The sequence below is a fragment of the Heliangelus exortis genome, chromosome 2, assembly GCF_036169615.1.
Source record: "Heliangelus exortis chromosome 2, bHelExo1.hap1, whole genome shotgun sequence".
NCBI classification, from domain to species: domain Eukaryota; kingdom Metazoa; phylum Chordata; class Aves; order Apodiformes; family Trochilidae; genus Heliangelus; species Heliangelus exortis.
The window spans coordinates 48751352-48765107 of record NC_092423.1 but is presented as its reverse complement, the minus strand read 5'-3'; the positions used below and the strand labels follow the sequence as shown (position 1 = coordinate 48765107).

Below are 13756 nucleotides of genomic sequence, written 5' to 3'. Positions count from 1 at the left end.
CATACTTTTTACTACTGTGTAAGTCCCAGAGGTACATGAAGCAGCTGGTGTGATGCTAAAAACTCAGAGAGCACCTTGTTCAGCCTCCTGAAGTACCAGTGGTACCCAATCCAATTACACATCAGTCATTACTTTCATCACCTCCAAGTATGGAGCAAAACCTCAGTAACAGATAAAATTGCCTTTCTGCTCACATAGCCCCTGATCCAGCCAGAACCACAAGCACCCACCTAAATTTAGGTTCCTGTTTGTCAAACAAAAGTCAAACCTTTTTTGCTGCATGGGTGAATGCTTTGTTAATCAGGGAACTTGTGTAAGCCATGTGGATGTTTAATATTCAAATGATTACTATCTAGGAAGGGAAGGAGAACTGAGTGAGTCTTGTCCTGATTTAGCAAGCTCTAGGGAAAGTGATGACAACTCAGCATCAATAAGTGACAAAATCTCTGTCCTACAAATGTCTTGTAGACTTTGCAGGGATTTTACCCTTAGCAGCATGCAGAGGTTGTGGGGAATCCTTTCCACTTCCAGCTTCTTGATGTTGCTGTAAGGGGAAGGTCTCTTTTATGTCAGATGCTTTGTATTCCAGATTTGCTTCTGACAGCTAAGATATTCTGAGGTCAGTAAGGCTTAGATTTAAAGGTGAGATATTTTTTTTTAACTCTCAAGAGTTACTCAAGAATGAAACATGAAGGGGGTGAAATATCACATTATGTTCCTTAAATTAACAACTTTCGCCTGACAGTAAAGCTAATGGCATCAACTTGTCAGTGCAGCAGCAGCAACAAGAGAGAAGAGGGAATATAGCAGTACAAGAGTGTCCTACTCCCAACATCTTCCATTGCTGGTTATTGCTCAGGATTAAAAGTTTGCACCACTGTGGAGCTGAACGCATCAGAACCACCTCTGATCACTGCACCCCAAGCAGCTCAAAAGCAGAGTGGTGTTCAGAGGTGCTTCCTGCCCATGCCCCTTTCTTCTTTCCCCCCTACCAGGAGGGAGTTTAATTTCTCCTCACTTTCACCCCTCCTTCCTTCAAGATCTGGTCTGTGGCCAGAGCCTGTGTGGCTGCAGCCTGCTGCTCCTACAGGACTGCTGCAGGCATGCAGGGCTCTCCTGGGGCTCAGCTGTCTGCTAGAGAAGACAGGAATTTGTTCTGGGCACTGAATCCCACCAGATTTCCCACTCCCATGCACATGCCATGTTTGCATTACTTGGGACTACTGACAGGAGGAAAAATGTCAATAACAAGCACGCTGGGCCAACAAAATGCAGCCCTGTGCAGAGCGTGAAGACAAGGATTTTGCAAATGAAGTAATCAGGATCTTGCACGGTCATTCTGCAACCCAAAAGACAATCATCACCCACCTGCCCCTTTGCAAGAGAATGTTATTTTTCCCTTCAAGCTGTAAGGTTTAATAAAAGAGTTTTCTAAAAAAAGAATTGCTCCTGAAAAGTGGTAATGATAGCTCAGAGAGTGCACCCTCTTTCTCTGACACAGAGCTTGATTTTGTGCAGGATTACTTGGCACTGCTGCTCTTCTCCTTGTCCTTACAAGCAGGGCAAGCAGTTGACTTAAAAAGACATTACTTTTTTTCTTTTTTTTTTTTTTTTTTTTTTAAATTCAAGTTTCTTGGTAAAATAATATATTGACTTTCAAAAGCAAAGTTATTTCAAAAACAGGAGCTAAAATTGGAGGGATGATTTTTTTCTTCTCTCTCCCCTTTTACAAGTAATTACCCACTTAGTGTTTTGAAATTATACAAGAAACTTCAATAGCAATTATTTTTCCTGCTGCAGCTCCTTCAATGTGAAGCCTTAAAAGCTTTTCCGGAACACACAACAGCATAACAGCATGAGCAAATGAATTTGCCATTTTCATTCTGTCTTGGTTTTTTTTTTTTTTTTTTTTTCAAATGAATGGGAAGCAGTGGGATACTTGTTCACCATTAAACACTTTTTTTTTTAAATTTCATCATGGTGAAGTGAGCCTGCATGACAGTTCTGAAAACTGAAGGCAGGATTCTTGCTTGCACCATAGCCCTTCACTTTCAAAATAGCTGAATGGGCTCCTACACCAACGCATCTCTCAAGCCTCTTCTTTCTTGTGGCAGGGTGGGACACGTGGGGGGATGATAAATTTAGGATGCCTGCTCACGTGACCATCCCACACGATACAGGGACCACAAGAAGAGCTGGGCCATGCAAGGAGATGGGGGCTCCTCTAACACAGGGCTGTGTGATGCGGTGAGCTAGAGCCACACAGCAGCACCACAGCATCCAGCCAGCCCCAGGCTTGGATTTCCCCAGAGAAGCTCTGTACACCCTGGTGAGTCCCATCTGCCAGTGTTTTCCTGCTCAAGAGCCCCACACTGCCTGGGTGCTGCTGATGTGCCTCCCTGTAGGTTGGAATGAGCGTGAGGTGTTGGTAAAAACCAAGGGCTGGGTTGCCAGCTCTTCTCCCACCACCTCCCCTGGGCTCTTGGTGTGCAATTTGGGGCACTCACCTTAGCTGGGCAGGCAAGTCTGGCCTTGCCCTCTGGCTCAAGTTGTCCCCTGGAGGAGGGTTTTTCTCTGCTCCTTTCCGATTGTCACACAGATGCCTACCTGTTAAGATCACAGCACTGTTGAATTACCACTGAGCCAGCAGCATTTGGTTCTTATAACTTAGGAGTGAAAGGTGTCTCTTTCAACAATGAGCAATACCCATGTGAAGCACCAGCTCTGTGGTCTGTAAATAAAAAGGAAAGGTTAGGCACAGCCAAGCCATCCAGCTGGGTTGGGGAGATTAATAAAGCAACTCAGATTCTCTGTTCTGCTCCGAGCCACACAGACAAAACACAGCATCATGAGTTTCTACATCCATCCCATACCTCTAGGACCCCTCCAAAATCCTTGTGGCAAAGGCAGTGCCTTTGCTTCTACTCATGCCTGACTCCTGCCTACTTTTGCTACAGGCTGATAAGGCTTGGAAGAAGAAAACATCCCAAACTCCCACATTTCATGTTGCACATCCCTGTTCTCATTCAGGCGGAATCTTGTCCAAGGCCACACTTCACTCTAACTTCCTACTCAAGTGTTTTAATTCAGAGTCTCTTTTTTCCTTACTTACCATCCATTACCACTAAAACCAACTCCCTGTTAGATCGAGGCATTGGTGATACTACTGCACACACAGCTTCAGGAAGGCACCTTCCATAGGACCCTCCTGGCTGAATAAATACAGTGTTCCCCTCATCTTCCTTTTTGCTGCACCTGTGGGACATCTTTCTTCACCTGCTGTGAGGTCATTCCAGGTGCTTGCCCCAGAGCCAGCTAGATGGAGCAAAAGTCATCTCAGTTGAGGTCTTCTGTGTCTGCCTAAATTGGAACCACCAATTAGGTTTCTAACTAGCACAAGCTCTGATAAAGTCCCTTCACAGTCTTTTTCATCTGTGTCTGAATAGAAGAGGAACTCACACAAACAAACATCTGTCTTCAGCCTGTGCCATGGGGGAAAAAGGGCTGGTGGGTTCCTCTGGATCTAGACTAAGAGATAGTGAACTTCATGAAACTCCTAGAAGGACACGAGGAGGGATGGAATCCATCCCACAAAGACCAAACTTCCCCATTAGCAATCTACTGTGGCCAGAAACACAGTCAGTGAAGGAAAAGAAACTACAGGGAGACAGTTACCCCAGCAAATTCAGTAAAGGCAGCAGCCTTAGACTGTTCATGAGTACTGCAGTTTGCTGTAGTTTTGGATTTCACAAAGGGTTCTTCTCACTGAAAGGCTCATGTACCTGTGGCAATGGAGATCTCTGGAATGCAACTCATCCTTGTCATCACACACAAATCAGCAAATTAAATCAGATGCATGTAAGAAAGGTTCTGCCTTTCCCTCTCCTCTTTGTACCAAACAATTCAGAATCGCTAGGAAGCATAAAGACAACTTCAGAAGAAAAAACAAGTTCCAAGAATCATCACAACTTAGATTTTTATTCAACAGTGAAGTTGAAGGAAAATATTATTATCTCCCTTCAGGGCGAATGTTTCAAATGGAAATTAAGTAAAAATATTGCCCCCCAAAAGTACTCACAATGAAATTAGTTTTCATTAAATAAATTTGTTTGGCAAAATAAAATTAAAAAATTAGAACCCGTACAAAAAAAAAAAAAAAAATCCCTTGCAAATTCATAACACTGTAGCAATGACAACAATGTAAACCTGGATGTTTGGCAGTTGTAATCAATTTGTGGAAATTACTGTTGAACTTTGGACCAAGAAAATAAAAATCACTTTGAATAGCAACACGCCAATTCTAGAGGCAACTAAGGCTTAGGGAACGCTACAGAGATGGGACACACGAGTGGCTTCATACACAGTTTGTGTGAGTGATCTGCTAGCATGGGGCTATTTAGGAGCTGGGAGGAAAAGAAGTTAAAAGCTGTTGCAGCTTTGCAGCATATGGTACAGCAAAAACCTGCAGACTTTCCATTCTGGGAGCCGATCAGCTGGGTGAAGGCAGGTGGCAAGAGACGAGATGCAGTGGAAAGAACAATGACAGTGATGAATGGTGCAAGCACTGGGAAGCAGTTAATGATTTTCATCATCACATTGGATTCTGTTGTGAGAAGACTCTTGGGAGTGCCTGGGGAAATCTTCTGCTTACAGTAGCTGCTTCTGCTGCCTACCTCCCTCCTCCTTCCAGTTAAAGCCTCTGCCCTGCCAAGTGGGTTTCACAGGCATGCAGTTTGATAACATCATCCTTCAGTTAATAATGTATATTTCAGTATTAAAAATGTAAAAAAAGTCCTAGGAAGGGTGCTTCTTAGTGGCAGTCTTTGCCTTAAGCAAGGCCAACGGCCTGCAATTACAAGTTAATTAAAGCAATGTGGATTTGGATGAGAAATGGGGAAGATGGGAATGGGGAGAGAAGGGATGCAGGACACAGGAAGGAATGCAAGTGTTTCTACACCCCTCCCAAAGCCAAAATCCAAGGTGCACATGTGGGTTTCTTTTTCCTCACACTCTTCTTTTTATTTTTATATCTCTCCAGTTATAATATTTCCAGTTTCGAAGAAAGTTTCAGTGGCAACCTCAGTTACAGTCATAAACAAAGTCGTAGTTGCTGGGCTCCTTTGGGATGGGTGGGGGAGCATCTGGGATCTGTATGTTTTCCAAGTCGAGGAGGCGTAGCTTTATCTCCATGCTGAGCAGTGTGTCTAAGTCGTTCCGCGTCAGATCACTCAACATATCCTTCCCGAGGAGGGCGTTCAGCCCATCGGTCCATACACAATACTGCACAAGGAGAAGATAAAACCTATCATTAATAAACGTTCTGTACACAGACTGCTTGTCTCTCCTGGCCCTCTCCAGTTATTGCTCCCACGGGGACTTACAAAGAGACCTAAAATTAAGTTGATTCCTTTTATTCGCTTGGATCGTGAGGATGGCACTTTCCACTGAATGACTTGGAAAACGGACAAACAACTCCCTGAGAATGAAAAGAAATTGCAGCATTTGGTTGTTTGATACTTAGGTGTATCCTCCAAACTTTTTGTTAAATACTTTCAATAGTTGTGGGAGAAATAACAATACCTAACTTAGGATGGTGAACCTCTGGAGGTACCTTATTCTCCAACTCGCTTTCCCCAATACTTACAGAAAGAGCCTGATTCTCTGATATGAGGCCTTTAATTCCAAGCAAAATTAAATAAACTGATTCCCATCCACAAGCCTTCTTGACTCCTTTTGTAAGAAATCCTATAACAACTATTTAGTTTTACTGTGGTTTGCTTTCCTAAGGTTAAGAGGGATCAACTCACCTACACAAAGATAGGCTCTCACATGCCTATGCCTACTTTATCAATATTTTACACCAAGTAACACTGTGAAAACTGGCAGAATCAATCAATGCTGTGTCTTTCACGAAAATTAAATTCCAAACTACCTGGTGCAAGTCTAAATGCCACAAATACTGAACTGGCCTCTGAAAATCTCTTCCTTATTGTTAGCTTTCTCCTAATAGGAGATGCCATCCTTCCCAACAGCTGACAGCTCGAGGTAAACATGGGCTGAATAACCATTTTAAATAAGGAACAAGCCCAAGGGAGACTGGTGATCTAGAGTCAACTTCTATCAAATACATCACTTCCATTTATTCCTACAAGCCATTTATTCAACTATGAACAGAAGTACTCAAATGCTATCATCTAAAAATAAAGACTTCAATAATGAACTTGTGTCCTAGTTTGCAGGAGAAAATTAAATCAACCGTAACTGCAGTTTTATCTTACAAATACTTCTGCTAGATTTCATGCCAAAAAATGAATTTTAAATTTAGCTGACCATTTGCTACAGGATATTGCCAAGTTTAAAGATAGCCACGGTTGACTTCATCCTACAGGAGAAATGAGCATTATTTTTTAAGGAAGAAAGAGAAAATCCCCTCTTGGGGTATGTCTTCATCCTGAAAAAGGGCATATTTTTTTTAAAATAGGATGGTTAACATATTGCAACATCTAAAGTTAAATCTGACCCATTTAAGTCAGTAACAAAACAGTAGCAGAGCTATGATTTTACCCAGGGTGTGGGTAAGCCAAGCTGCAGCTTTAATATGAGATGAGTTGCACAGCAGAGACTTCAGGGTTCAGGCTGTCCTGCTAACAAGCACTAAAGAAACAACTCAGCCTGCCTATTCTAGGCTCTCAAAATGTGTCACAGAACACTTTTAAAGCATGCAGTTTTTGTGGGGTGTACACAAGAACATCAGGAAAAGAAAGATGCTATCCTAGACATGTAATTATTTTTGAGCAGACTCTAGTGTTTTATGATCAACTTGAAAGTTTCCTTTAGAAAATTTTCCCAAGAATTCACTTTGAGGAAAGGAACAGGCAGGCAAAGGGCTCTGCTCAGGTTATGGAAACGCAGAGCATCCACTCAACAGATGCAGCCCCAGACGTAAATCGTCCATCACCTGCTCAGGGAGTATGGCCAGTGATTTCTCTGGGGAGTAATCCTAGTGAGCTGGAAAGCAGAACTGCATTTCTTTCCTTTTCCTGATATAACTCATTCAGGGCCCACAGAAACTAAATTCTGGCCATAATTCTGATGAGTACAATGGCCTGGAAAAGGGGCTTCCTCTCTGATCTCCATATTGGCAAGTGCATCTAATTAAACTCCTGCACATTTTCAGCAGAGAGAAATCCTAATGAGATGGCAGAAAAATAGAGGCATTCATTCAGAAGCTATTTTCTTTTTAATATGCAAAACAGACTAAGAGCTACTGAAAAATTAATTTACTACAGATTCATTTTCATAAAACTCCAATGAAACCTAATTATAGCCTATCTCATCAGTTTCTCTGTCAAAAATCAAGGGTAAGATTAATCCACCTTTTTGCTATGTAGTTGAAACCAGCTATTAGTATTTAAATGAAAACCAAATACGATGGAGTGATCTCACAGTCCTGAATCCTCTGGCTAGAAGTAAGCTCCAACAGATGGCTACGGGTACTGCCAAACTCAAGTGTCTAAGAACAAGGTCCAAATCTCAATGATACTGGTTCAGTAATGAGATTTTATTAAAGACATACCTTGGGAATCAAGTCAGTGGAACCTGACAACCACAAAGGTTATGCAGGCTTCATCCATCTGGATGCAGCCCCCAGCAACCTGGTCTGAGCTCATCACTGACCTATTTTGAGCAGAAGGTCAGACTGGGGACAACCCCCGGGTCCCTTATGACTTGAATAATCCTATGCTCCTTGTTCAATTTTTGGTTTTGGGACACACTCAGTTCCCACAGTCAGATCTCACTCTGCAATCATGAGGACTGTAGAAGTGCTTGGAAAAAGCCCTTTAAGTCTGACCTGAAACTGTCTAGCTGAACTAATATAATTCCTGGTGCTTCACACAAGCTTTCTAAATCTTGAGATGTCACCCACCAAATCTCCCAAGCTGACAATGCTGCTAAATCAGCACTTCCATTGACTGGAATCCCAGTTATTTTGATGGTGCCACAGGCTTCCTAACATGCTACTTGCCTTTCCTTGTGGGTGTTTACTCTGACCATTTGTGCTTTCTACTTTAACTACAGCTCACTCTTCTGTAGGCCAGGGAAAAGCACAGAGGAACTGAGATGCCCATTTCAAAGCATTCACTTGGGAGCTGTGAAGTAAGAGCAGAGATTGCTGCTTCTGGCTGCTTTTTGAATGTATTAGCTTTGTTTCGAAGAAGCTGCACAAGATTATTAAGGGAAATAAAAATAACAGGTGTGTTAATACAAACATGAGCAATTGGGTTAGTTCATCTCACAATGCTACTGCCTATCAGTGGGGTGCAGCAACAGTTTTTGAACATTTAGACAATTTAAAATACTTGTAGGCACAGCCTATATTTGAGATACAAGTGGCTGAAAAGTCTGCTGATTTTCATGACTACTTGCTTGCATGGGCTGAAACAGACTAGAATTCACTGTCTGGAAAATGTATATCAAAAACCATCTAACACATATATCCAGTTCAGAGGATGAAGACAGTCATGCTTTGCTTAGACCTACGGCTCTAATGGCACATTATGCCTGGGATCCTATTGCTATTTTGTCTTAAATCAAAACTGACCAGAAAATACTTCTCTGGAATTAACATACTTGAAAATGATACTCAAATATTAGTAGCCAGGAAAACCCAGAGGAGCATAACTTTATTTCCTCTCTAAAAAGGAGAACATTTATTTGAAGGTTTTGATCCAGAACTGCGAATGTTGAAGCTGTGTAATTATATACACTTCACTTGTAATGCAATTTCATGCCCTTTAATAACATCACAGTGTAATGCAGCTTAATGCAATCTTCTGTTCCATCATCTTAACACAGTGTCCTGAACTAAGACCAAATGTGATACCACAAAAAAAAAAACAAAAAAACAAACAAACAAAAAAACCCCGTGCAAATGGAACACCAATTCTTGTTGCTTTAGAAGCCAGAAGGAAGAACTATTTCTTCTTTATTTTTTAATATAGTTCATTCTGCTAAATCTGTACTTGAAAGTTCTTTGAGAGAAAGACATGCAGTGCTTCTACATAACCAGTTAAGTTCGTTCCATTCCTTTCCAAGAGGCAATGATGTTGTCTATTGTGTTCTTGAGACAAGGAAGCAGGGAGGAGGTTGCCATTCTGCTTTTCTATTTGTATTTACACTGCCCTCACACAGGTGAGACCCATTGCAAAACAACCCCCTGTAGAGACGGAATAGAGAAGATCTTCTTTGACCACCTTTAATGGGTGGTCTTAAGCAGTGTGAAACTAAGAGTAAGTGAATATGCTATTCTGGAGAATGCAAGCCTTTGACTGAAATTGAGACCTAAGAATGGTATATCCTCTGGCAACTATGTTGGCTACATCAAGATGAGCTGAGGATGGCAGTGATTCTTTCAGAGCTTGGTACAAATTTTCAGTGTTGAACCAAAGTGGCCAGGGTGAACACACAGTAAAAGTTATTCAGGGTAGACCAGACCAGAAGAAATTTTTACTACCCCAGGAAATGGTGAGCAAGGTCTGTGGAAACAGTGAGGTTGTCCAAGCCCTCTTCTTTCTCTCACTTATGGTTCCTACTTCAGTAAGGCTTAGAAATACTGATCTTGAACCCCTGAGTGCTCTATGAGGTACAAATACATAACAGGTTCCTTCTGTGGCTCAGGATGTGCATAAAATTGCAGAAGATCTTGCCCCCATACTAATGCCTCTGCTTTCAGTTTGTTGTGAGATGTGACAAATGCTTAGGTAAACCTGTGCTCTGTGCCAGAATGACCATTCTTATGCTCTTATAAAACTGGCTGCTGCCATAAGGCAACTAACATGGTTCCAACAGAGTTCCTTTTATCTGAACTTGACTTACCTCATGCTTGTCTGGGGCAATGAAATTCAGCTGGCCACTCGAATCATACAATATAGAGAAAGCAAGCTCTAGCACCTCCTGGAATGTAAAGAAACATACATTAACACTGCACAAGAGAGACATTAATACATTCACTTCTATCTTTCTTTCCTAAAACTTATTCCACAAAACAGCTGGAAAAATAGGATATGGTACTCTCCTGCCTTGCCAAAGCTGCAGCAGTACCAGTCCACTGCAACAGATTCGCACAGCAAGAACCCCAACAAGGATGCTTCAGTCAAAACAAACTCACCCTCCTCAGTGTTGACTGTAGCTCACTCAGTTATGGATTATTTGAGCTAGTGAATGGTGAGGACTAAAGTCAATACATCCTGTAATAGTACACTTGGAACAGACTCTTCATGAAGACCCAAGGTATCTTCAGTTTGCATAGATTAAATTTACAAAGTTCTCTAAGTTTTAGATCCCCTGTGTCAAAAATCTTGCCAGGACGGTTTATCTCCTGGTACATACTCCTGCTCTCTTCAGTGATGGAAATCTATTAAATTATACATCCTCAAGAGATGGCTGTCATTTTGCCTCTACCTGAACCAGAATCAGCAGCCTCTGAACTATATGGGTTATTTGGGTCATAAAGACCCAAATGAATCTTGGGAAATGACAAAACAATCTTTTTTCCCCTCAGCACTGAGGTGGAATGAGAAAGGTGTCAAAATGAATTAATTAAGCATTGACCTTCCATAAAAGTCATTTGGACCTGAATTCCTATGGGAAAACTCATCCAATTTGAATAAATAATGAACTTCCACTGGCCAACAGTGAGCACGTAAAAATGTTGTGTTTTCACAGCTACTGCACCCATCACTACAAGTGCTGTTACAAGGATTTCACAACCTGTAAGCTAGCTGGTATGGATACAATAACTCTCTGGAACAAAGACATGCCTACGGAGGACGGTGCTGACTTGTAACTACTTTGATCTGTATTGTATGTCCTGTTCCTTTTTCCTTTTGGTCTCCTGAACCCCGTAATACTGATCACCTTTGCTGTCTCCCAGTTGACAACAGTCCCTATGCTGCCAGCAGCATCAAGAGCATCAAGAGCACGGCTTCTTAAATCTGAAAGTGGAAGAACTGACTTCAGGGACTGCAGCCTTATGCACTGTGCTAATTTGCTACCCCTGATCTCCTGGTCTGCACAGACACAGGTCTTTGGATTTCCATAAAGGTTATTTCATTTTTGAACTTGTGTGATGAAAAGCAGAGCCTGAGTAATAAAACTTGCAGTCCTTAGGGATAATCTTGAATGATCAGAGATCATGCTTCTTGTGGGAAATACACTTGGTTTCCTAGAGTTTAGTTATTAGTTTGAACTTGCTGTATTTGCCAGGCCACAGGACACGACTCAGGGCTAAATTCCCACAGAAGCTGCAGATACTAATAGTGCTGATGCACTCAGCAAACTCTTTTTGTGTTCTAAGCATGATTCTCATTCACATCTTATTAAGAGTGATGTCCCTCATTACAGAAACAAATTTACCTCTGTCCACACAAACTATGCATTATCTCCTTACAGAGTTGTGGGGCGATTACTGACATTACAATTCTGTGATAACACGGAGTTACTGACAGAAGATGCCAAGTCATGCAACTGAGGTCTTTTAAGTAAAATGTATCACAGAAAAAAGGTCTAGTACTACTTTACTGTCTAGTACTACTATTACTACTTTACTTACTATGATGTACCTGAATTTCATGAAGGTCAACAACAATCCCATAGGCCTGGAAATTCCAAGCAACTGAAGTTTTTATTCATCTCAAAGCCATGAAAAGGAGAAAAAAGCCCTGCCTGAAGGAGGAATATCCCAGAGAGCCAAGGGTTTGGTCAATCCCAGTCAGGCAGAGAATGAGAAAGGGCTACACTGAAGGCACCAAACTCCCCTTTATGTGGAAAAGTGGGAGTTTCATGGCCCTGTCCCCAGTTCAGCTTCTCTGTTGAGAGCTCCAGAGACTAAAGGCTCAGGAATTACAGCTTCCAGGTACCAGGATCTGTGCATGTTGCCACATGCACAGCAAACAGTCAAGGAAAATGGAAGCCTAAGGGGCTGGAATTGCCAACTGCCCTGCACACTGACAGTAGCCTCAGAAGTTGAACTGGCAGACTTGTCAGGCATTCCCACCTGGTTTTCCTACATTTCCATCCATGACAGGTGATTTTGAAGAATTGGCAATTCCTAAAGGAAACCTGGTCAGTCTCTGTCAGCCATCTGTGGCTTTCTCCTCCCTTTTCTGTCCTACTTCTCAACCTTTCTCAAAGTCATTCTCCACTCCAGCTTTTTTCCACCAGCTTCTCTTGCTCTCTGTTCTTTCTTCTCTCCCATTCCTTCCAACCTGCTCCTCTCCTCTTGTTTTTTGCTTTCCTCCTCCCCCATCTGCTGAACCCACTCCCTTGACACTTCTAACTCTTTCCACTTTTGCACATTTCAAACCTCTGCCCTTCCCTAGATGCTTGTCAAAGGTAACAATATAGAGATCCATGACATGTCTCTCCTTTGAGCTTCACTGAAAACAGAGACTGGATGGACAATTCCCACTCCTTGGTTTACACTCTGCAGGGAAAGCTATTGCAGGTAGAATGAAGGGAAACTTGCTTTCCCACATTCAGAGCTTCTCTTTCCCACAATCTCCACTAGCCCCTCGCATGGGCCAGAGACAAGCAATTTTTGATGAACAGGCATTTTTGGTGCCAACTACTGGAATAACACCACTGTTCTCTGCCTACTGTCACCTACAGCCTCAAAACAACCATGTCTTTGCTGGAGGTTGAGCCACAGCCCTGTTAAGTTTGCTTACCAGAACTGGAAGATCCCTGACAGTGAACTATCTATACATGCAGTGAGAGGAAATTTCTTCAACTAACATGAAATGACAGAGAGGAAGTTGCAGAAAAAGAGGGAAGTGAGCAGAACCATTCCTGTTGACCAAAAAGGCACCAAGCCTGAAGCCTGCCAGATCAGCAAATAAAGGGTGATAAGAAACTCAGAAATATATGACAATGCTTTTTCCATATATTTTTTCCAATATATGACAATTCTTCTTCCATAGTTTGTTTTGAAGGCCACAAAATCTAATATATTGAATTTCCTTGAAATTCATACTACTACTTCAGAGTCAAAAAGTCAGGGATTTAAAACTAAACCTTATTAAAAAGCACAAGCCAGATGAGTAACAATGGATTCAGGTCTGATCCTATCAACCTGTTCCAGGTTCCTGGAAGCATGCAAATTCCTATTCAGTTTAACACTTATTTATTCCTAAGTGGTCCCTCTGGAAGAATAACAGCCATGTGCCATCAAATGAAGAGATACTGAAGCCTTTGCTACGGACGTTCTGTCAATTCCAGTTCATAGCAGTGGCATTCTGCCATGCAATTTTCTTTTCTGACAATGAATAAACATTAAGGTTGTCATTATACACGTACAAATAAAGCACAGGATTAAAAGGCCTCTTAAAAAAATGGATCACTGATTGTGAAGTTTCAGAAAATTAAAGATTTCATACACCAAAATCAGCAAAATTGTATTCTATGTTTGGTAGTCTTTTGGGGTTTTTTGATGTGCAGTATCACTCTTGACAGTTTGATTGGAATGACAACTAATTTCACAAATTCTATGATCTTCAGTGAAAAAAAAAATAACATGGAATTGAGGAAGGTAAAATCCTCCAAAACCACAACAGGAATAGTGAAAAAAAAAAATCGCAATTGTTATTTCTGGGATCACAAAAGGAGTGGATGCAACCATATTACCTACCAACTCCTTATCTTCACATTCTGATCCAGCAGTTTTATGTCACTTCAAAGCAATTTCACCTGAGAAAAT

General features: G+C 41.7%; 1 protein-coding gene across 5 annotated transcripts in view; it reads right to left on the bottom strand.

The window, feature by feature from the left end:
- Positions 1–3950: 3950 nt before the first annotated feature.
- The window catches only part of ELMO1 (engulfment and cell motility 1), a 313181-nt gene continuing 303375 nt past the window's right edge, over positions 3951–13756 (bottom strand). For all 5 annotated transcript variants that reach the window (XM_071736038.1, XM_071736039.1, XM_071736040.1 and 2 more), the window contains 2 exons: positions 9877–9954; positions 3951–5280 (listed from right to left, as the gene is read on the bottom strand). In XM_071736038.1, the coding sequence (XP_071592139.1) occupies positions 5080–5280; positions 9877–9954 (279 nt within the window). In that variant the 3' untranslated portion in view covers positions 3951–5079. The remainder of the gene's footprint in view (positions 5281–9876; positions 9955–13756) is intronic.